A 24,241-nucleotide genomic window follows, 5' to 3' on the forward strand; every position below is an offset into this window, starting at 1 on the left:
CTCAGCTGCCCTCACCTGCCTTCCTCTGCCCTCACCTGCCTTGCTCTGCTCTCAGCTGCCTTGCTCTGCCCTCACCTGCCTTCCTCTGCCCGCACCTGCCTTCCTCTGCCCTCACCTGCCTTGCTCTGCTCTCACCTGCCTTGCTCTGCCCTCACCTGCCTTGCTCTGCTCTCACCTGCCTTGCTCTGCTCTCACCTGCCTTCCTCTGCCCTCAGCTGCCCTCACCTGCTCTCACCTGCCCTCCTCTGCCCTCACCTGCCTTGCTCTGCTCTCACCTGCCTTCCTCTGCCCTCAGCTGCCCTCACCTGCTCTCACCTGCCCTCCTCTGCCCTCACCTGCCCTCACCTGCCCTCAGCTGCCTTGCTCTGCCCTCACCTGCCTTCCTCTGCCCGCACCTGCCTTCCTCTGCCCTCAGCTGCCTTGCTCTGCTCTCAGCTGCCTTCCTCTGCCCTCAGCTGCCTTCCTCTGCCCTCAGCTGCCTTGCTCTGCCCTCACCTGCCTTGCTCTGCCCTCCTCTGCCCTCCGCACCTGCCCTCTCCTGTTCCCACCTGCGCTCCCTGACGTCACATCAGAGAACCACAGTTCCCGGCATGCCCCGCGCGCCCCCTCGCTCATTGGCTGTCGCAGCCGGAAGCGGTCCCCTCGTGCCGGGGCGTGGCGGAAGCCGGAACCGGAAACCGGAAGTGCGGCTGGCGCAGGTGAGTGCGGGCCCGGGGCTCGGGGGTCCGGGCCGGGCCCGGGCGGAGCCGGCGGGGCCGGGGGCGATGGCCCCGATCTGCGCCGTCCCCTCCGCTCCGGGCGGCGCGGGGCGGGCCCTGCGAGCCGGGCACGGCGGCCCGGGGGTCGTGGTGGGGCTGGCGGGCCCCGGGGGGCAGGCGGGGGTCGCGCCGGGCGAGCCGTGCCGGGGGCGGGGTGTGGGCCGGGCCCGGGGACAGGAGCCCGGCTGTTCCCGTACTCACGGGCGCAGCGTCCCGGCCCTGTGTCTCTGCGCGGGACATGGAACCCGGGGAAGTTGCCCCCGCCCCGAGAGATCTGAGTTTCCCTTGGGGATGTCAGGAGCGCTTTGGAGCGCTTTAAAGATTTGTAAATGTGGATAAGAGAAAGTAGATCATTAAGTGCTTGTAGATGGGTATAAATACGCCAGGGGAGGGGGCGGAGCAGGGCCAGCTCTGCTCCAGGCCCAGCAGCGGCCCCGGAGCCCCGGGCAGGGCCTGAGCCCAGCAGTTGCCCTTGCCCAGGAGGCAGAACTCCTGCCCTGGGCAGAGCCCAGAGAGGGGCTGGAGTCTCCTGCCGGGGGTGTTCGGAGCTGCCTGGACACGCTCCTGTGGGGAATGCAGGAGGTGGCCCCAGGGACCCACTGTGGTCCCCTCCAGCCTCCCCACCCTGGGCTGCTGGGATTTGTCTGCTGACGAGTCTGTTAATGATGATTACTGAGTGTCGCTCCTTTCCCATTTCCACAACCCCCTCCCAGCAGTCCAGCATGGAAGAATTCAACGATTCAAGCCCACCTGTGGAGTCCCTGAATCACCTGAAGCTGTCAGATCAGAAGGCTCCAGAGACTGGCCCCAGAGATGCCCAGGATCCCACAGAGGAGTGTTTCCATGACTGTCGCGACTCCTTTGAGGCCAAAGGAGCTGTGCTGGATGCTGAAGGGAACGTTCAGGATGACGGGAGTAGCTGCAGGAAGCAGACAGAGCTAGATGAAGAATACTTGCTAGAACTAGAGAAAGATATGCCAGAGGAGGAGAAACAGGTAATGCAGAGCACAGTGATCTGTGTGCAGTGATCAGTGTGCAGTGATCTGTGTGCAGGTGTGAGATGATCAGTGTGCAGTGATCTTTGTGAGATGATCAGTGTGAGATGATCAGTGTGCAGTGATCAGTGTGAGATGATCTGTGTGCAGTGATCTGTGTGCAGTGCAGGTGTGAGATGATCTGTGTGCAGTGATCTGTGTGCAGTGATCTGTGTGCAGTGATCTGTGTGCAGTGCAGGTGTGAGATGATCTGTGTGCAGTGATCTGTGTGCAGTGATCTGTGTGCAGTGATCTGTGTGCAGTGCAGGTGTGAGATGATCAGTGTGCAGTGATCTGTGTGAGATGATCAGTGTGAGATGATCAGTGTGCAGTGATCTTTGTGAGATGATCAGTGTGCAGGTGTGAGATGATCTGTGTGCAGTGATCTGTGTGAGATGATCTGTGTGAGATGATCTGTGTGAGATGATCTGTGTGAGATGATCTGTGTGAGATGATCAGTGTGAGATGATCTGTGTGAGATGATCTGTGTGAGATGATCTGTGTGAGATGATCAGTGTGAGATGATCTGTGTGCAGTGATCTGTGTGCAGTGATCTGTGTGCAGTGCAGGTGTGAGATGATCTGTGTGCAGTGATCTGTGTGAGATGATCTGTGTGCAGTGATCTGTGTGCAGTGATCTGTGTGCAGTGATCAGTGTGAGATGATCTGTGTGCAGTGATCTGTGTGCAGTGATCTGTGTGCAGTGATCTGTGTGCAGTGCAGGTGTGAGATGATCAGTGTGCAGTGATCTTTGTGAGATGATCAGTGTGAGATGATCAGTGTGAGATGATCTGTGTGCAGTGATCAGTGTGAGATGATCTGTGTGAGATGATCTTTGTGAGATGATCAGTGTGCAGTGATCAGTGTGAGATGATCAGTGTGAGATGATCAGTGTGAGATGATCTGTGTGCAGTGATCTGTGTGCAGTGATCTGTGTGCAGTGATCTGTGTGCAGTGATCTGTGTGCAGGTGTGCAGTGATCTGTGTGCAGTGATCTGTGTGCAGTGATCTGTGTGAGATGATCTGTGTGAGATGATCTTTGTGAGATGATCTGTGTGCAGTGCAGGTGTGAGATGATCTGTGTGCAGTGATCTGTGTGCAGTGCAGGTGTGAGATGATCAGTGTGAGATTATCTGTGTGCAGTGATCTGTGTGCAGTGATCTGTGTGCAGTGCAGGTGTGCAGTCAGTGTTTGGGATGGTCTGGGGCTGACACAGAGGCACCTTTGAAGCCCTCGAGTGTCTGTTTTTTCTGTTCTAAATTCCCTCTTTCAGGTGACAGTTGTTTGTGGCTTTCCTTGCTGCTCTTGCTCCTCACATGCCAGGGCAGATGCTGTGTGCCTTGAGCAGTGGGTGAGGTGGCTGTGACTCAGAGATTACAGCCACAAAACTCTCCCTGTTCCTGCTGTTTACCGTCTGTGCATCCACTGGTTTCCCCTGAGTGCCTGCAAGGTGTTTCTCCAAAACTCAGCAGATTGCAGGATGGTTTTCCTGAGAGGTTCCTTATGGGAATCCAGAGAGCAGGGGCTCAATTGGAATAGATCCCTGTGGATTATTTTTAATCAAACAAAAACAGTTTTAATCAAACAAAAGCACATTAAATGTGTGGGATCGATTGCTTTCACTGCTGTCACATTGGACAAACTCATCCTGCAGCAGGGAAGAGACAAATGCAGTTTTTCACCTGTAGAACCAATCTTTGTGTTAATAGAGAAGTTCCTCGAGGTGGAAAAGCAATACTGGGGAAGGACAACATGGGGTAGAGTCTCCTTGGAGCAGGAGTGAGACTAAAATACTTCTGGTCTCTGCTGGAGCTGGTGAGAACCCCTTTGGATCCCTGTGTCTCAGTCTGGGCTCTAAATGGGCAGACTGATGCTGCCAGTGGTAATGCAGTAGTGAAGAATAGGGGGTGGCAATGTCAGGAGGTGTTCTGGTGCATCCTTTGGAGGATTTTAGTGCAAGCCCAGGGCCAGGGGGATCTCTGGCACAGCCCCTCTGGCTCCCTGTGCTGCTGTTCAACTATCCTGGAAACTTCTGTCCTATGTTTGATTAGAATTTCCTTTATTGCAGAGCCCTGAGCATCCTGGACTCCCTCTGGGAAGTCAGGGTCTTGTTGCTGGTGTAGGAAGGAGTTGTTTGAATTGGGGGGTTTTGCCCAAAACAGGGCATTCTCCAAATGCATCTCTCAGGTGCTGAGCAGAGGGCAAAAAAATCCTTCCTTGAGCTCACACACAAAAATCATTTGATTGCCCTTGGGTTTTTTCCAGTCTGAGTGAGCAGTCCCTTTTTTCCTCCTTGTGTTTATTCCTGTCCAATGAGGAGCACTGTCATCATGAGTCACACTGGGGCTGCAGCACCAGCCTGGGACTTGAGAGCTTCAGAGAAAAACTGCTGAAAACTGGGGGGAAATGGTTCTGGGACCGAACTCTGAAAAGAGCAGCAAGCCTGGCAATTGGCTGTGTTAATTTGCCTGCTGCTCTTGGTTTGGGTGTATTTTTAGATAATCATCTCATTTTGCACATGGATCTTTGCCTGCTGTCAAATGACCAAAATAATTGGGAATGTTGAATCTTGGCACTCAGCTTTGTGGAACTCCACTGAAAGGGGCTATGGGAGTGCAAAACAACAACTGCTTCAAACTGGGGAGGTTTCCTCAGAGAAGGGCTGGAGGCAGCTGCAGCTCTCATCTTTCTGCAGGTTTATTTCCAGTGGTGTTGAGCAATTCTGTCCTGCAGAGTGGTTTGTGATTTCAGCTACCCAAACTGAGGGATTCTGTCTCACCAGCACCATAAGTACTGCATCAGCAGTTTTTTATGTTCCACAGAGAGATTTCTGAATTTTGCAGGTTTTCAAATGTATTTTTTTTTCTCTAGCAAAATATTGCTGGTATCTGATACAAGCAGAGGTGCAGAACTCTGAATGCAGAGCAGAATCAGGAGCCCAGACAGCTGGGACAGCCACTGGAGTGGCCATTTCCATGATCTCCCCCTGGACAGGTCACTCCTCAATTGCTGCTCCAGCTCTGCTCCTTGTACTTGCTACTGATGGCCACGAATTTATTTTTCAAAGTGAAACATTCTGTATATTCCGATTATAAAAGATTCTGTTAAATCCTGTAGCTTTTAAGGAAAAGTCCTGCAGTCCCAGTCTGAAAATGGTGCTGTACATTCATTTACTCAGAACTTTTAAAACCTTTTAAGCCTCCTTCAATGACTCAAAAGGGGTTTGTTTGGTGTTTTTTTGGGTTTGGTTTTTTTTTTTTTTTTTTTTTTTTGAGAAGGGCAATATGATTTTTTTCTTTATTCTTTATTGCAGCTGCAGCAGATGGGACAGAAACACTCAGAAGTGTTTTTTGGCTGCTGAGGTGGGGAGCAGCCTCTCAGCAGTCCTGGCTGGGTTCTCGTGAGCCCGTGCTGGCGCACCTCAGGGGAGTGGAGCGCTGAGGGTGGGGGTTCACAGGGAAATCAAGCTGGGTTTTTAGATCCAGGGCAGTGCTGGTTAAAGCAGACATCAAACAGCAGCCTGGGGAGATGGATTTGATTTGGCTGCTTGTCTAAATCACAAAAACTCCCCAGGGACTGGTGCTGCAGCACCAGCCATAAACTGTGGGCTCAGGGCACAAGGAGAGCTGGATGTGAGCCCTGCTCCGGTCAGATTTATGGAGCTCCACCTCCTTAGGTTGGGGTTTTTGTTACCAAAACCCACTGCTGTGTTCAGCAGCTGGAATAAACAGGCTCTGTGGAGTGATGTTCTCCAGGCTGTAGGAAAAGCCTCTCGTTTATTCTGGAGATGCAAAGGCAGATCCCGGGCCAGGCTCTGGGTGTTTCAGATTCCAGCAGCTCAGAGTAAAACACTCACCTGTGCAGAGGCTGCTGAGAGCTCAGAGGGAAGGAGCCAGGGAGGAATTGTGTGTTTTCTCTAATTACATTTCAAGAGCCCCATACAGGGAGATTTTTAATCTTAAGCAGCAGGAATTCCTTCCAGGGAGACGGCAGGGATACCCTCAGAAACCTTCTGTGCACAGAGAAGCAAAATAAGAACTTCCAGGGATATTAAGACACAAACCTGTAAGAAGTGTTCTCAAAACCAGAGCCTGGTTCCTTGCCTGGGCTTGCACCTCTGAGCTTTTTAAGGATTGAAATTCACCTTTGCAGGGTTTGGTTGTTGTTTCACAAGGCTGCTGCTGCTGCCTCAGCAGAGGCACTGAGCAGCACATTGCTTCTGATGCATTCCAAGCAGATTTTTCTGGCTGTTTGTCAGTGGCAGTGATGGCTTTGATGTGGGGCTGCTCTGCAGAATTAATCTGAGGACATCCAGCAGCTGTTGCAGGCTCATTGTCCAGCCTGCCCAGCCCTGCTCTGAGGGACACCCTTCCGTGAGGAGTTTATCCACTGCAGGACTCCCAGTCCCTCAGCTCCTCCATCGTGGCAGATGCTGTCCTGTCCTGTGGCAAGGACTTCAGCACCTGGCCTCTAATTTTGGGTATGGAACCTTGTGTTCTGTGAGACACTGCAATAAATACCCAATATTCCTCCTGAGCAGTTCCTTCTCTGGCCTCTCCATGTGCCCTGCACCTGCAGGAGGAGATTCCTGAGAAGTGTCTTGTGAACAGCTTTGTAAGAATGTTGTAGAACTGAATTTAAGAAATAGGATTTTTGAGTGATGCCTGAGATTCTTGCTGGGCTAAACAGTAAAATTTCCTTTTTTTAACCCCCCTGTTTTCTGCAGGCTCTAGGATATGTTAGACAACATTGGCTTAGTGAAGACATTTCCTTTAAGCTGCCCCCTCCTCACCCTTCCTTTCCTCCCTGTGCCTGTGGTTGATCCCATTGTTTTCCATAAGGGGAAGCTTCTGTATAGAAGAAAACATCCTGTTACATGTTCTGAGTTGAAACCTGGAGAAGAACATTTGAGCAGTAAAGCTGTATCTGCTGGAGTCATTAATTCCAGGAGCTGGTGAGAAGAATTCAAATAAAAGCTGGAATTAGAATCTCCCTGTGTGATTTATAATTCTTTGAGTTTTAAACGAACAAAACTCTTCTGCTGAGTGGCAGTTTAATAGGAAGAGGGGAAATTCTCCCTTCATGTCCCTTCGAGTGCTGCTGTCTGATTTGAGTCGTGTGTTCAGCTGTGCATTGCTGTGGCAGAGACTGCTGCTGTCACATCCAGGCCTTTCCCCTTGTGCTGATGGGTTTGTGGGCAGCTCCCCTCCCTGCCTGAGGCTGCTCCTCTGGAGCACAGGGATGAGTGGCACTCCTGTCACTCAGGAAGGGGCACACTCAGGCTGGGCTCAGCTGGAGCTGTCCGGGAGGGCTGGGACCTCCTTCCCTGTGTCTGGCAGTGCTGCTTCCACTTCCACTTGGTGATTGGGTAGTAGAAAAAGTTCTTTTCCATGGAATCCCAGGGAGCAGGGACAGCCCAGGTCTCTCCCTGGAACCTCCCAAGTGCAGCTTTGGGTGTTCTCAAGATACAAAAAAGGAGGTTTGGGGGTGACTCCAACCTTAAACTGAAATCAAAGCCTGGGATGCAGGAGAGAGCAGTAGCTTCCCAAAACTGCAGGGGGAAGCAGACAGCTGCTAATGAGTGAGAAGTGGGACGGGAGGCTGAAGAATCCATTCCTGATCTGTTAAAAATTGCAGTTTCTGTGCCCCCTCTGAACTGCAGGAATTTGGACGTCCCTGGTTTTGGTGACCTTCCCAAGGGACTGAGGGGCAGGTTCACTGGGAGTAGAACTGGAGCCAGGAACAGTTCCCAGCAAAGGGAAATCAAGGGATCAACCCCAGCACAGGAGCAGCCAGAGGAAATGTGGGCAGTGTCACAAACTGAGGCTGTTGTTCCTCAGCTCCCACTGGCTGTTCAAGGATTTCACTTCCCAAGGAAACAGGGACTATCTAGGTTGCTGTCTTCTCTAATAGCAGACTAATGCTTTTATCATTAGAAAAATTACATTTAATATCCAAATAAAATTTATTTATAATTATATAGTGACAAATAAATTCTATAAAATTCTATTTTACATCGTGCTTTTGTTGTTAACCCTGAGTGTTTTGGCAGAGCAGCCGAGGTGCAGGGGCTGTGTGGGATTTAGGTTTGTGCTTTATTGTCACGAGGCCAGGCTGTCCCTTGTCATGACTTGAGATCATCTCCAGGAGCCCTGGCTTTGCCAGGCAGGTTTGGGTTAAATACTGATTTTTTCTGAGTATGGGATTGGAATTCAGTATCCAAATTTAAGCATTTCCAATCAGATCCTGTAAGATCATCACCAGTTACATTCAGTTATTTCTTCCGAACTTCAAAAAATATTTAAACCACATCACAATCAGTGCCTGCCATGCAATTTGTCATCTTTGCATTACTAAAATTCGCAAAAAAACCCAGACGTTCAGATTTTGCTGGCACTGAAGAGCAGAAAGTGCTGCAGTGGGGAGTTGTGGCTGCCTGCAGGGCTGTGTGTGAGCAGCCCTGGGGCAGGAGCAGCCCAGGATGGCTTTTCCTGGGATCCTGGGAATGAGGCTGAGCTCATTCCCTGCCAGGGAGGGAGGGCAGCTCCCGGGCTGTTGTCCTGGACCAGTGTGGGGGGACACTGGGGGGACACTGCAAATCCCTCGGGGCTGATGGTCCCAGAGAGCTGCTGGGGACTCACCAGCAGGGCTGGAGTGCTTTGGGGTTTTCCCTGGATTTGAAGAGGTTCTCCCAGCCTGCCCTGCAGCAGTGCAGCTGAAATGGAAATCCTAAGAGTAGTGTTAGGGATTTCTGTTCCAGGAATGTCTGGATGGAGGAATAAATAATGCATTTATTTCACACCCAGCCTGCTTTGCAGGGCAGTGCCTTCAGCATGTGAGGGGCTCATCCATTTTTCATGCTCTTGCATCTTGTGGAAAAGCCAGAGGAACTGGCTTTGAGATGTTGCTTCTTGGTCAGTGGTACCTGAAATGCAAATCCATCGATGAGCAGGAGGTTCCCTACAGACTTCACCTTTTTAAAAATACTTTGGACACTCAGTTTGGAAGTGAAACTCATAAACCAGGGATATGTTGAAAATGTTGGTCAGGCTCTCACAGAAATGCGAGTTTTGAACCATTGCTGCTTTGCAGGGAGCTGAATAAATTACAAAATCATACACAGAGCTCTTGAAAGTGCTGCTTTGTTGCTTTGTTGTTTTTCCTTTTACTCATTTTTTAATATAAAGCTTATTCTTCTGAAGCTTTCTTGATGCAAATCACTTTTTTATATTAGCATTTAATGCATAATTAGGGTAAACGTGTAATATTTTTTTAATAATTTGGATACAATTAAACAAAATATTGATGGTAAAGGTGAAACTTTTCATCCAGCATCCCTTGGTTCCAGGGTTTCTGCCTCAGGACTGCTGTGAGCATGCTGTAGTTGTGTTGATAATAAAAATCCTTTCATTCTTGTGGAGCTGTAACTGAACCCTGTGCAGCAGAGAGTGCTCGTGGCACCAAAAGGCCACTTCTAAATAGGTCATGAGCAATGAAGTCAGTGGGGTTTGTGTTTCAGGCAGCCCTTCCCCTCACTGAGGGCATCTGTGGAGATCTTTCCAGCAGGATCCCTGTCTCAGGCCTGCCCTGTGCTGGGATGGGGCTGCTTTGTTCTGTGCCACGAGAGGCTGGGATCATTGTCACCCTTTGTGCACTGCAGAATATTTAAAAATGCCTTTTTGTGGGGTCCAGGCAGGAATTTCTGTCTGCTCCCTGGAAAATTGAGATGTAGCAGTTCCACGTTCCCTGTGCTGAGCAGAAGAGCTCTGCATTACACAGAGAATTTGGGATTTTTATGCAGCCTGAAGTGTGGAATTTGTATGTTGATGTTTAGAAAGCACCAAGTGTGTCCCTTGGGGTGTTGTGGAAGGGCTCAGAGGGTTTGCCAGCCCCCCCTGAGCAAAGGCACTTCTGAATAATTGGGCATGGTTTGTGTGCCCTGTGTTTTGTGGGGTTGCTTTAAAATGTCAGCAGTAATGGCTATTGGAAAAGCTATTTTATAGGCAGTAGGAACAAATTTGATGGTCTGGGCATGTACAAAGGGGTCAGATGAGATTCTGCTGTGAAATTTCGTGTCATGACTCGGTGTCCTTCTGCTGAGCCTGAGCTGTTCTCCAGGTGCTGCCAGTGGTCAGGTGAATCAATTCCCAAAGCCATAAAAGCAGGAGGGAGAACCTGGGGTTTTGAGCTGTTTGTCAGCTCCTTGGCAGAGCTGGGAGCTGCTGCAGTGCTCCACACTCTGCACTATATTTAGCTGTTTCCAAGGAGATGTTCTGTGTGATATTGATAATTGCATTAATCCTTGATTCACACAATCTGCAGGAAAGGAAACTGCTCCTTTTCCTACTGTTGGCTTTTTAATTGCTCAGTGATCTGTCATTTACAGACACCTCCATTGAAGTCCTTTGTGAGCTGGGAGAAAAACCAGCGCTCCAGGGATGGTTTTTGTAGCACTCCTGAGCTCTGTGATGCTCCTGCCCTTCCCTGCATTGTTTCAGGAGTGTCTGCAGTGTCAGGAGGTGGAAGGGATGGCTCGGTGACATCCTGAGTTTTCTGTGTCACAGGCTGAGAGCCTGAGCCTGGCCTCCCCTTGTGCCAGGATGCTCATGGTTGAGAACACAGCTCTGCTCACACGTGCAGTTCTCACTGCACAAAGAACCTGCTTCTGGGGGTTCACTTACTCCCCCTGAGAAATCCTTCAGGGCACAAATCTTCCTCAGCGTGGACCTTTTCCTTGTGCATCTCTGAAAGTAACTGGAATTGTTGAGGTGGAATTATTTCAAGCAAAACTTGTGAGATTTTACATTTAAAATATATTCTGCACAGTTGAGCTGCAGTGAGTGAATTAAATGGAGTTGGAAGGGAGAAGCAAACAGCCAGCTAAAAGCTGATGTGTTGGTTTAAAGCATGGAATTCTCCATGGATGCTCTCCCTGCATCCTGGTGGCTGTGGAGTGGAGCTTTTTAATTGCCTTGCTGTTACACTCCAGTGTTTCACGGATATATAAAGTATTTCATGTCACAGGGTCTACAAGCAGATCTTGGCAGAGTTAAAACTCTCCAGGTTATGTTTTATTCTGCTCCCCTTCCATACTTCATTTGGAGCTGCAGCTGACCTAGTTGCTCATTTCAGTGAAATACTCTGAGACATTGTCTTTCCTTTTGTAGAAAAGAAGAAAGGAGAGCACGGGGCTGAAGGAGAAAGGAAATGAGCACTTCAAGAAAGGAGGTGGGTTGGTCATCTCTGAACACCCTGTGGATGTCAGAGAATCTCCCATTTGTACTGAGCCATCGTGGTGGTGCTGCAGGAAGCTCTGAGGGAAGACCTCACACTGTCCTTGTTGAATTTTATCACCTCTTACATTTTTCATCCAGCTCTAGAGGAGAGACAGAGATACAAGACCTCCTTTTTGAGTTGTTTAAATCCCAAAGATTTGGATACTAAAGCAGGATTCCCATGAAAGCTGAGTGTTTACTTACAAAACCATGGATTTTGGACTGCTTTTCAAGAGTCAGGGTTTCTTTTACTGATCAGAAAAGGCTTCCCTGGGGCTCTGAGTTGGGCTGATGGTTGTGCTTAGAATTGATGCAATATTTGGGGCTCTGTAGCTGTCTTATACCTTTATACATTGATTTTAATGAACAAACAGAAGGGGGGGAAGTGTTTTTGACACCTGCCTTTGACTGAATCCAGAGAAAGCAAGAATTGCACATTCCTGCTTCCCTCAGTCTGAAGGACACAGGCAGGAATCTGTGTGCCCTGAGGAGCAGGCAGAGGCTGGAGATGCCTCAGGGAGTCCTAAGGGAACAAGTCCTGGGGATGATCTCCAGCTCTGGAAGGCATCAGAGAGGGCAGGAGGAAAGTGCTCAGCCCAGGAGAGCCACAGGCCTGGAGCATTGCTGGAGTCTCACCCCTGGCCTCTCCTTGCCAAGCCCTCTGATCTTTCAGAGATGAAGATGTGGCCATAAAAGCTCCCTGCAGCTGCTCTGAGCAGTGCAGTGACAGCCTTCAGCTCTTCATCCAAAGGGATTCCACCTCTGCCCAGAGAGGAAGCAATGTCAGGGATGAGAATTACATCCACATCCTGCTGCACTTGTTGCATTCAGCTCAGGAGTATATTCCTGCTTTTATTAGCAAATCAAGTAAATCTTAAAATAATTGATTGCATTTATGTACTCAGTGATGTTCTTTGAGAGCAGCTACTGATTCTGGTGTCACATCACCAGATAGTGAGAACTGTTTCCAAAGGAGCCTCAGCCATGGGGTCAGTGACTGGAAATGAATGCTTTGGTTTGGGTTTTCCCTGTTGCTCTGCAGACTATGGAGAGGCAGAAGACTCCTACACCAAGGCTCTGCAGATCTGCCCAGCCTGCTTCCAGAAGGACAGGGCTGTTCTGTTCTCAAACAGAGCTGCTGCAAAAATGAAACAGGTGAGTGTTGGTTTCATTCTGTGTCACGCTGGACTGAGGCTGGCACTAATGCAGTTGTGAAGTGATCAGAGCCCTCCAGGACCCGGCTGTGCCCCATCCCCACCTTGTCCCCAGCCCAGAGCACTGAGTGCCACCTCCAGCCCTTCCCTGGACACCTCCAGGGCTGGGGACATGAAGAAATATGACTTCAGTGTAACAAAACTGTTCTGTGTTCTAGGACAAGACAGAGGCTGCCCTGAGTGACTGCACCAAAGGTACTTTTTCCTCTCTGTTCTGCTCTTGTGCCAGATTTTTGTACATAAATTGTGTCATTTAGTGCCTTTACTGCAGAGCTGTAATTTTGGGCATAAGTGGTTTTTAAAGAATGGGACAGAAAACACCTGATTTGTATTACTTATTTTGTAAAATGTCTGTCAAACCTTTCCTATCTGCAGTAATTTACTTTCTATTCTTTTGTACCATAAGGCTGCAGTTTGTACTTGTTTTTAAGAGGAAAGTCTTTTCTGTGGAAACTGTTTCCCACACCTGTGATTTCAAACCCACTTCCACCTGCCATCCCCCCAAATCCCGGTTTAATCCCAGGTTCCAAAGAGCTCTGAGGCTTTATAGAGTTAACAGCATTATCAAGTCCCTTTCCTGCACAGCTTTTGCTTTGTCACCAGGGCTTATGTTCCCCTGTTCCTGCCCTGCACAGTTCTGTCTCTGCACCTTCTGGTGGAATCAGTTCAGCTGTGCTTTGCTTTATTGCTTCCACCCACTCACCCACCCTCGAGTGTTTGTTAAACTCCCTGTGACAGCTGGGGAAAAAATCCAAATTACCAATCAGAGAACTAATCCAGTGGCTGTGTGCCAGCACTGCCTGCTCAGAAACGGGAGCTGTGCTTGCTGAAAGGGCTCCTGGAGGGACCAAATCCTCCCTGGCCTCTCTCACTGCGGCTTTGCCTGGTTTTGGTGCTGCTGCTTTCTGAAAAAACACCTTGAATTTTGCAGTGGCTCAGAGGGAATCAATGTGCTTTGAGCAGGGAGACTTCAGCTGCCAGGGCCTGACACTCCCCAGGGACTGGAGCACAGCAGAGCAATTCAGTCACCTGCAGCTTGCTGACTGTGCCATCGCCTTTGTCCTTGCCAGAAGATAAACTGGAATATTTACCTGGATAATCCGAGATTTAATTGTCCCCAGAACCATTTTAATGAGCTGGGAATTATAAAATGGACAGACCTCTTTCTGTGATGATAAATCCCTCACAGCCCCTCTTTCTGAGGTGAAATCTTTCATATTTCCTCTTTCTGTGATGAAAAATCTTTCACATTCCAAATTTCTGTGGTGAAATCTTTCCCTGTTTCTGTGGTGAAATCTTTCACATTCCCTGTTTCTGTGGTGAAAAATAGATGAAGGAATTCTTGAGGAATTAGCATGTGGAGGTTACTGCTGAGTTTAGCATTCAGTCTGAACTGCCACTGCAAAGAGCCCTGGCTGCCAAGGGAATGAGGGGAGGAAAAGCTGAGATTCAGTCAGGATGCCCTTCTGCCAGCTCACAGGGCTGAAATCACTGTTTGTGCATTCCCAGCACAATCTGAACTGTTTGATATTAAATTCAAAAGAGCTCCAGAAATTCTCCTGGAGTTTGTCTCCACTTGAGCTGAGATAAGCGTGGCAAGGCTGATTTTCCCTGCTGTGTGTGTCTGGAGGGATGTTTAACTTTAGCTGCAATCTAATAATAGCCACTTGCTAAACACACAAAAACTGAAATATCTTGCAGGTCCTTAAAGTTTCTGGAGCATCACTTAGAATCCCTGCATGGATAGGATTGCACATTTAAAGCTCTGCAATCATAAATCACTTCCATCTGTGAGAGGCTGCGGACATTAAATGAAATATGATCATGAGACTGTCCCAGGCAGCTGCTTCTGAATTCCAGCTTAGCTTTAAGCTGTGCCTCTGCTTGATCCTCACTTAAATTCTAAGGACAACTTACAAATGTAATACACGCTTGAGAATTTATTTGAGAGCTGGAGAAATGTTTTAAGTACAATTCTGGGCTTTGCTTTTGTTTTGCAGCTGTGGAATTAGACCCTCACTATATCAGAGCTTTGCTGAGGAGAGCAGAACTCTACGAAAAAACAGAAAAATTAGATGAAGCTCTGGAAGATTATAAGGCAGTCCTAGAAAAAGACCCCTCAGTTCATCAAGCCAGAGAAGCTTGCATGGTAAGCTTAAGCCTTTCAGTGAACTTTGGCCTAACTTATTTATCATTATTTTAGTTCGGCTTCACACCAGTGAACCTGCAATGGATTCTGCCTCAGAAGGAAAAAGAAACTCACGTGCATAACCTGCAGATTTGCCTCTAAAGCCACTCTGAATCTGTTGTTACAAAAATCTTTTTGAAAGGCTTAATTGTTTTAAGTCACCATTTGGGAAAATAAATCATTAGCAGTGATTCTGCCCCCCTTTTCCCCACACTGTGGTGTTGTAAGTGACAGATTAGGAACAGCTTTTATGGCATATTAGGCAAGAAACCTTGCCTGGAATGATTTCCTGGGGGACTGGATCAGTTGCACTGATGGCAGAAAATACTCTGCTTAACTGTGTGAGTGCTGTTGGTGGTGAGGGGTGATCCCATAAAACAGCTGAGCTCCCATAAAGGATCTGCTGCCTCTGGAGCTGGGCTGGGGCTGCCCCTGGGCCAGGAAGAGCTCCCCAGGGAATGGGCACAGCCCAGAGCTCCAGGAGGGTTTGGACACTGCTCCAGGGATGCCCAGGCTGGGATTGCTGGGGGTCTGTGCAGGGCCAGGAGCTGGGCTGGATCATCCTGGTGGTCTCTTCCCACTGAGGATAATCCAGGATTCTGAGTCAGACCCTCAGGGGTGGCTGGTTCTGTTCAGGCTGGTTGCAACCCCAACACTGTCCCTGGACCTCTGCAAAGCCAGGATTTTCTCTCAGTGGCTGTGCCCTGATGATCCCACAGCAGAGCCCTTGCCCAGCCCCTGAAGGGAATCTCCAGCAGTGCTGCTGCTCCTCTGGCCATCCTTCAGGCCCAGTTCAGAATGCTCAGTGTTTGTTCCTGATTTCTGTGCCTGAGCAGTGCAGAGGGTGGGGGTTCACCCCCTCCTGCTCCCTGAGCTCCCTTGGCAGAGCATTTGGCTGCAGAACCCTTTGGACAAAATACCCTCAAATTACCTTGCCCTGGCATTTGGTCTGCTCTGCCTTGAGCTGGTCCTTGTCAGATGAGAGGGAAGAAGCAAACTATTGACACTGAAGCTTAAAACTCCCTTCTTGAAAACCTGTTAAGGAAATCCTGACAGCTATAATTTTACACTTTTCAAATATTCATCATAAATCTCTACATTTCATAATAAAACCCCCCAAGTTTCAGCTGCTGACTCCACATACCTGGTTACATCTCTAACCTGGAGGAGGCTGAGAAGCTTTGCTCTGTTGTGAGGTAAAAGTGTCTCTGCTTTGCAGGAATATCACAGGATCCTTTCCCCCTCACTGGCAATGGAAATGATGCCTCAAGAAAATCTGCAAATGGGTTTCATTCACAGTTAAGCAAATCTTCCTCCTCCCTGCCCACAGGAATGATCTCACACTGCTCTAGGGAATGTCATGACCCTGTTAAACAACAGATTAAAATATGAAATGCACAATAGTTCTTTGATTCCTGATTTGGAATCAACCTGCTCCAATACTTGAGCACTGTTTGCATGTCAGGAGTGCAGAGCTGGGGTTCTGATTTCAATCCTCAGTTATTTTTGACTTTTTCAATGCCAGACTAAACAGTTTGGACTGATCACGTTTGTGCTCAAATCACCCCTATTGCTGCTTTCCCAGAAAGTTTCATTATATGGAAGCGATGGTTAGGTTTGGGTTTTCACAGGTGTGTAACTGTTGGGAGAATTTCAGCCTCCACACAGTTTTTGAGGGATTTTAGGGCAGATGAAGTGATTTCCCAGAAGCAGCTGTATTTTGGGATAAGTATCACAGACACCAGATAAAAATGGGTGTCCATAAGGGCATTCCTGGAGTGGGAGATGCTGAGGCTCTGTATTAGCAGTGTTCAGAGTCTGGAGTAGGAACTGCACACCAGGATTTGTGTCTGTCACTGCTGATGTCCCAAATGGGAGCATTAGTGAAAGCAGGGATCTGATTCCAGTTTTTCTCTCTCTCCACAGAGATTACCACAGCAAATTGAGGAGAGGAATGAAAAATTAAAGAAAGAAATGTTGGGTGAGTAGTATGTACTTCCATAAAAACCCTCATGATCTACTAGAAAAAAAAAAGCATGAATAGAATCTGTTGTATAAAATTTAAAGGAGGTAAATCTGAAAGAAAATATTTGTTCAGTGTTAAACAAAACTCCTGATTTCTTTGTAGTTCTCAATTGCTTGGTTTCACCTTCAGTAAATTGGAGACAAGGAATTCTCCCACGCAGAAAAGGCCATGAGTTCCATTTAAAGAGAGAAAACTTAAAACCTTCTAAAACAATTTCATATTGATGTATGTAAGAGCTGGGGAAGATGGTTTGACACAGCTCAACTGCTCAGCCCTTTCTCCCTGCAAATAAACCCTCAAAGCAAACATTCCCATGAAAGGGATAAACCAGGGCTTTCACTAAACCTGTGCCTAAAGGAACTCCCCCAGCTGGAATAACTGGGGATGTTTGATCTGGGGGCTGAAGAAATAAATGTGATTCTTTCTGTAGCACTTCCAGCCCAGAGACCTCCAAGTGTTCGTGTTTGCTTTGATTTATTCAGCATTTCATTGCCTTGATTTATTCAGCATTTCACTGCTGTTTGGTTGGAGGCTGAGTTGGACCTAGCCAGGGTTAGCACCAGGAGTGGAATTACAATTCCTAAGGCAGTGTTTGGTGGGAAGGGAAGGCAGTGTTTGGCTGTTCTGCAGAAAATCAGGTTAAACAAACTCAGCCTGTCTTTCACACTGATTCTTAATATATTTGGGAAGAAGAGACTGTTTCAGCTTATGCTGATGTTTTTCTGTAATTTCTTTCCTGCAGCCTCTGATTTGCTCTGGCTTTGTTCTGCTCTGACCTAGCAGTGTCACTGAGGCTTTGCAGAGCTTTACAGGATCACAGTCTGCTTCCCCCATTGTGCTGAGAACAAGCCCCAAATAAATCAGGTTAAGGGTGATGGGGCTATAAATAAATGACAAATGCAGAAAATCTCCGGAAGGATCAGGCCCATTGGTAGGACATGGCATGGGTTTCAGCACAAAGTAATATGAAAATAAGTCCTGATCTTTGCTGAACTCTAAAGGGCCTCACTAATCACAAGGGATTTGGCTGGAACAGTAAATCCAGCCCCTGCATTGCTGGTTTTTTTCCTGGATGTCAGACTAGGTGGGATCTCTTTTAACAGTGTTAATACTTTAAAAGTAGCAGTTGGGATTTCAAAACTGGGCTGGACTTTTGGGAACCACTTCAGACTGTTTCTGTTGGGATTCTGCAGAGAGAAATCCCTTCTCAGTGATGTCACACAAGGAGTTCAAACAGCTGGAGAGCCAGAGTGAGAGCAGGGTCAGGCAACACAGAACCTGTGTTCATCCCCAGCCTCGTGTGTGACAGGGTTGTCACAGCTCCAGTTAAGTGACCATGATGGTGGCAGCGGTGGCTGTGGCTGTCACACAAACTGAGGGGTTTCTATAAAACATCCTCCTGAAATGAAGTCAGGAGTGTGGGCAGCCCCTTCTCCTGGGTGTTCCAAGGGTCCCTGTGTGCTGTTAAGGGAGGCAGTGGTGATGCCATGGAGGAAGGAAACGCTTCCCAAGGTTTGCAGAGTGCTGCAGCTCTGTCTGAGGTCAGGAAAGCCCTGGAGAGGGGCTTGGATGGGAGTTCAGGAAGGAGTGGGAGAAAAGAAACTCGATGGAATGTGGTGGTTCCGAGATTCCTTTGGATTGTCTTGTTGTACAGTGAATTTGTTTGAAGCTGTTCCCACTTTTCCACCCTTTCTGATGGCATTTCCCACTGCCAGGATGGACCTGGCTCACGGCACTGCGGCTGGAGCTGGGTGACTGGGCTTGGGCAGTGCCAGGGGCGGACATTCCTGCCTTCCCAGGGGGCAGCTCAGGTGCCTGGGTTGTGTTCCAGACTTTTGGGCTCCAGCACAGCAAGTCTGAGGCATCCTGATAGTTCCAGGCCAGGCCTGCTCCAGGAGCACTGTCTCTAAACTGAAATTAGGAACAGTGTCCCAGATTGTGCTTTGGCTCCGTTGGATATTGAGCTGATCCTCAGTCAGTGAATTGGCCTGTCCTGGTTTTGCTGAGCTTTTATTCTTTCAACTCAAACAAGGCCTGGGTTGCCCAACCATCTCCCACTGTCATGAGACTGGAGCTGTGTACAAACAAAGCCAGATAAATGGAGTGCATCCTCCTCCTTCCCAAGTGTGTTTCCTGTTTCCCAGGGCTGCAGCTCATTTCTGTCACAGGCTGAACCCCCCGTGCAGTGCTTGTGTGTAAATAACCCAGAGCACACATTCCTGGCTGGATTTTCCTTCTGGCCCATGTGACTGCTGAGGTTGATGTCACCAGAAAAATCCTGGTTTGTGGCCAGGCCAAGCCCACTGGTGCTGTGTGTCCCCAAGGATCTTCCTTTTGCAATGCTGACATTTGTATTTCAGTTCTTGCCATGTTTTGATCAGCTTCTCTGCCACGGAAGTTTTCTCAGGATGAAGGGACCCCCGAGCTCACATCAAAGAGAGCTGGACTTGGAGCAGGAGCTTTCGAAGCCAAGTGGCTTTTCCCTCTGTACCTCATGAGCATCCTCTGCCCCAGAGACTGAGGGTGTGAACAGTGACCGTTTTCTGGGAGGTTTCGTTTCTCTCCTTAAAGCCAACTACTTACAGTCTTGTTTAGAGACTTTTATAATTATTGTGCTATCTGGGACCACTCCTTTGGGGAGAGAGTGTGAGGCGAGGGCAGCTTTGGAATGGTTTTAGCGGTTTGGTGGCCAGAGCTCTTCACCTGGGCCTTCCTGCCCAAAAGAGATTTTTCCAGCTACCTGAGATCAGCAAAGACATTTATTAGGCTTTGTGCCTAAAGAATTATGGGGTTTGTTTGGTTTTTTTTTTTTTTTCTCTTGACAGCTATGTTGTGTTTGCAGCTGAGCTGCTAAACTCCAACCCTGCACAAGGTGATTTTAAGTAGTTAAAGCATAGCCAAATTACAGTTACAGTTCAGTTCTCATTTACCATTTAGGGAAGGGAGAAGGATTTGTCCTTGCTCTTTTAATTGCTTAAAAATGTTGGTAATACAAGAAGTTACACAGAGAAGAGACCTCATCAGGAAATTTGTCTTTTCTCCAAAAGAATTCTTTACACAAGCAAGATGGAGCTTTTCAACTTCCAAACCCCACATTAACACCAGCAACTAAGCCAGAATTATTGCCAGAAAGACTGAATAGCAATTAATTTTGGCTGTTACATCTTAATGTAAATTGTGAGTAATCTTTTCCTGCATCTGCCTCTTTCAATAGGGTGTTGAATTGCAGTTTAGGTGAGTAATGAATCACAGACTCCTGAGCCCTAAATTGATTTTTACCGTTCTGTTTTCTTGTTAACCTCTGAATATTTGCTTTGATGAAAAACCTGAATGTGCTGGAGTTGCAGGTGGAAAATAAACAGTGTGTGTTTGAAAGAAAAAGAGCAAAATGTGTGAGAATAAGGGCAGAGAGAGGAGAGGCTTGGGGACAGGCGGTGTTGGAGGCTGGGCAGCCTCTGCAGCTGAGTCCCAGCTCCACGTGGTGCCTTTTCCTTCCTCCCAGCACAGGCTCTGAGGGAGCTTTTCTTTAGGAGGGGGTTGCAGTTCACTACAGCCCTTAATTTAGGGCTGAAAGGAGCTGTGGGAGGAGGAGACAGAGCTCCCCTACAATGCTGGCTCTGTGTGTGCCAGGGCAGCAGCAGCAGCTCCGGGCTGGAGTGCCCGGAAAAGCCAAGGCTTTCTTCTGCCTCATTAACAATTAATTCAGTGTGGCTGTCCCAGAGCCTGCCTGGGGAGGGACAGAGCAGGAAGGTGAGCTGGGATGTGCTGCTGGAATTATCACAAAGCCCCAAATCCATGCTGCAGGGTGGATCCCAAGGCAGTCAGGGGGTGTTTATGGGTTTGGAAAAGAGCATCCAGCTCCCTGCAATTGGAAAAAAAACCTTTCCAGTGTCCTGCCAGGCAAGCTCTGCTCTCCTGCCCAGCTGCAGGGCTGGTGGGCTCCAGCCATGCCAGATTCTGCAGGATTCTCCACTGAGACACTGCTCACCCCAGACCTGAAGCTCAGCCCTGGCCAAATGTTTGTCCAGAAGTACAAAAAAACCTCTTCATGTCACTCAGACAGATGCTACCAAAATGGTTTTATAGCCAAAACACTTTCAGGGTGCTGCATAAAGGGATGAACATCATAGTTAATTTATCTTCATCAGGTGTACCTTTAAAAAACCCTCAAATATATACAAAGAGGTTAATCTTGCCTGAGCTGCTGCTGGACTGATTTTGGCCACATCCCTGAACCATCTCATCTGTGAATTCCCATTAAAAAAAATCAAGTTGAAGGAAACTTGTGTCTCCCCACCCATTTGCTTGGTGGGCTCAGGGGTAAGGTTATCTTTTTCCAGATACTGGGAAGAAATCCTTCCCCGGGAGGTTGGACAGGCCCTGGCACAGGTGCCCAGAGCAGCTGTGGCTGCCCCTGGATCCCTGGCAGTGCCCAAGGCCAGGCTGGACAGTGGGGCTGGGAGCACCTGGGACAGTGGCAGGTGTCCCTGCCATGGCAGGGATGGAGTGGATGATTTGTAAGGTCCCTTCCAACCCAAACCATTCCAGAATTCCACTGCTCCAGTGTGTCCTTGCCCCAGAAGCCCAGGTGGGGTGAGCACAGTGCCAGGGGGTTCTTAGGACTCCAACCCCTCCAGGCAGGAATAGCTGTGGCATTCCCAGGTGTTGTTCCAGGCCCTTGGCTGCTGCAGCTGCTCAGTGGATTTTCCATGGCAGCGATTGCTGTTGTCACACTCAGCTCCCAGCAAAACAAAACCCATTCCCTGAGGATCAGTGCAGGTGGAAGCTTTTGCCTGGGGAGGCAAACTTTGAGAAGGCTTCAACTTGTCCAAACTTCTGCTTTTCCTTTGGGAAATCTACAGTTCTGCATTGAAACCAGGAGGAAAAGAATGTCTTTCTTTGAAAACTGGCCGTCTTCTTCCCTTGTGTCATCATGCCAGGGGTTTGTGTTCAGCCAGCAGTGAAGTTGTTACCTCTGCTTCCTGTTTCACTTTATCTATTCTGCAGTTTCTATATAGGCTCTTTTTAAAGGTTGTCCTTTTGTTGTCCTTCCCCTCTTACAGCTGTAGCAAGATCCATTTTCCAGAGTCAGGAATCACATGTGATCCATATACTGACAGGACTTTATTAACTCTCATACTCTGTGGATATTTAACAATGATTTTTAATTCCTGCTAAGAGCCTAAATTTTAACAAAATGCAGATATTTCCTCAGCATTTACCTGTGCTGGATAAATCAGCCGGGCTGGGCTGTAGTTGGGTGTAATTCCATGGGAGTTTTGCTCTGCTCAGCTCTCACTGTGTTCTTTTGGAATGTCACTGCAGGCAAACTGAAGGATCTGGGCAATTTGGTCCTGCGCCCCTTTGGCCTGTCAACAGAGAACTTCCAGATCAAACAGGATTCATCCACTGGCTCCTACTCCATCAACTTTGTTCAAAACCCCAACAACAACAGATAACATGGATTCAGTGTGGCTCTGCACATCCCATGCCAGGATCCAGCAAACCAACACCCTCCACCCCCAGGGCAAGAGGAGACTCAGCAAACTCATTTCCCAGCTTGTGAAATTATTTACAGTGTGGATGTAAAGCAACTCATTCAACTTCTCATAGTGATAACTGTGTCCAGCGTGTGATTTATTCTTTTTTTAATTTATTTTTTTCCCTTCCCTTGTGGGGTTTGGCTTCTCCAAGAGGCTTTTCCTTGGTTTGTCCCACTCAGAGCTGGCAGCAGCAGCTCAGGGGAAGCCAAAGGCTGGAACAAAGGCTGGTGGTGTCCTGGGAATGGGGAGGTCCAGCAGCAGCACTGCCCCACCCTCAGCTGGGTGGGACTGGACCCCTGGACACAGCTCTGCCCTGGAATCATGGATCTTCTAATAAAGGCTTGGTACTTCTGCTCTTGGGCTTGTGAGGTTCTTGCCTGGGCTGAGCCCTCCCCAAGGGGGGTTTGCTGTTGAAGGTCCCACAAATAACACCTGGCAGGACATTCATAGGAAGCAGTGGGTTTTTTGGCCCTGCTTGCAGCAGTGTTGTCATTTAACTTCATGCCACCCTTCCAGCAGTTTGTTTACTGGCTGTTAATTTTTCTGACGGCAGCAATGACATTTTGTGCCTCCCTCTCCATCTGCACACCTTGTAAAGGTACCTCCTAATTAAATGTGATTGTCTCAGATCCATTCATGTTGCAGGGATGCACAGGAGCTGATTGCAGAGGGTCTCCACAATAACTGCACCTTGAGGATTTGGAAGTGTTTCTAGAATGAGACGACTTCTGAGGTCCCTTCCAGCCCAAACCAGGCTGTAATATAAATATAAATATAAACATAAATATAAATATAAGCATATATATATTTGTATGTTCTGTTGTGGTGGTTCATTCAGGTTTTGGAGAAGGTTCCTGGGGTTTATCAGTGCTGAAGTGCTTACACTGCAGGCAGAGTCTGCAGTTTTCTCCATGCAGATTTCAGTAGATGATTTAATTAAATAATTAGCAGTGGCTGCCTTGGCTATTGGGTGTCATCTCCAATTCATTTCAGGAAGTCTGTGTGTGTCTGAAATTCAGGAGCTCCAGCCTTTCACTGAAAGGAAAAGCCTTTCCAGGCACAGCAGGTTTGGTGCTTTAATGTAATTTTTGTCTCTGCAGCTGTGCAGAGGTTTTTGTGGGGGTTTTGTTGGTTTTTTTTTTTTTTTTATTGTTAAACTCTGTCCTGCTGTATTTTTAGTTTAGTTTTAGTTTAGAGCTGGGCTTGGGGTCAGATGAGCTGTAAAACCTCTGCTGCCTGAGCTGAGCTCTGCAGGGAAGGCTCAGTGGATTTGGATTAGTAGAAATGTTAATAATCTTCCCTAAAACCTGGAGCAGTGCAGAGCAAAGGTGTCCAGGTGCTGCAGGGAGCCCTGGGCTGGGTGCAGGGGCAGGCCCCAGCACCAGCTGGCCCTGGTTCCACTCACCTGCAACATCCCCAGCACACCCCTGGCACGGACAAAACTGGAACCACTTTGGAACCACCCTGGATGCTTTAAATTTTAATTTTTTTTTTAATTTTTTAACAGTTCCTTGCTCTGACCAGTGGGTTTCTGTCCCTGCCCACACTGTGTGCAGTGTCACTCACCCGTGGCAGGCTCTTGTGCCCGGTTACACCAGTGGCCTTTTCCAACCTGCTGCTTCAAGGACATGATTTCTCCTCCTTCCACTCTGTTCCTGCTTCACCCCTTTGAAGGCCTGGGGAGCTGCAAATATTCCTTCCCAGCTGGAGACTGGGGAATTTCTGGGAAGCAGAAGCACAACAAAGCTTTTGAATATCCTACCTGCTGTGCAAACACATCATCAAATCATTGTGCAACTCCCCTGCAGGATGCCTGATGTGCACCTGGAGTTTTCCAATGAAGGGAAGGGCAAAGGAAGCAGGACTGCAGCTGATTAGTGTTTGTAATTTAATTGGATTGTGTGAAAGTCACCGGGAGTTGTGCACGCTGGTACTGAGAACTCAAACCTCCAGGTCATCCCTCCCTCCTCAGGGCCACTCCCCAGCTGGACCAGAAACCTCTGGCAGGTGTTATCTGCCACCACAGCAAGTTCTGCTCTAGGCAAAATTCCAATTAATTGCCTGAAAGTCCTTTTGCATTGTCCAAATCCTAAACAAGTGCATGTGTCTTGCTTTTGATTTTTAAGTGGTTTTTTATGTCTAAACTAGTCCTCACAGCTGCCACCAGTAAAATAACTGGTGCCTCCTCCTGGTGTTACTGGCCA

At 48.3% G+C, this 24,241-nt stretch overlaps 3 protein-coding genes across 3 annotated transcripts in view; 2 read left to right on the forward strand and 1 right to left on the reverse strand.

Annotated features, from left to right (window-relative positions):
- ADRA1B (adrenoceptor alpha 1B) overlaps positions 1-24,241 on the forward strand; it is a 147,975-nt gene that overhangs the window by 18,521 nt on the left and 105,213 nt on the right. The gene's annotated exons all lie outside the window — the stretch shown is intronic.
- TTC1 (tetratricopeptide repeat domain 1) lies at positions 1,472-22,113 on the forward strand. Its single transcript, XM_068206239.1, has 7 exons — positions 1,472-1,753; positions 10,959-11,019; positions 12,109-12,221; positions 12,439-12,475; positions 14,281-14,429; positions 16,395-16,449; positions 21,820-22,113. The coding sequence occupies exons 1-7, from the start codon at positions 1,481-1,483 to the stop codon at positions 21,951-21,953; spliced, it is 822 nt and encodes a 273-aa protein (XP_068062340.1). The 5' UTR covers positions 1,472-1,480; the 3' UTR covers positions 21,954-22,113.
- The window catches only part of PWWP2A (PWWP domain containing 2A), a 34,198-nt gene continuing 29,531 nt past the window's right edge, over positions 19,575-24,241 (reverse strand). The window contains exon 4 of the mRNA XM_068206216.1: positions 19,575-23,759. The gene's annotated coding sequence lies outside the window, so the exon portion shown is untranslated. The remainder of the gene's footprint in view (positions 23,760-24,241) is intronic.

This window comes from Anomalospiza imberbis, chromosome 15, assembly GCF_031753505.1.
Source record: "Anomalospiza imberbis isolate Cuckoo-Finch-1a 21T00152 chromosome 15, ASM3175350v1, whole genome shotgun sequence".
Lineage (NCBI taxonomy): Eukaryota > Metazoa > Chordata > Aves > Passeriformes > Viduidae > Anomalospiza > Anomalospiza imberbis.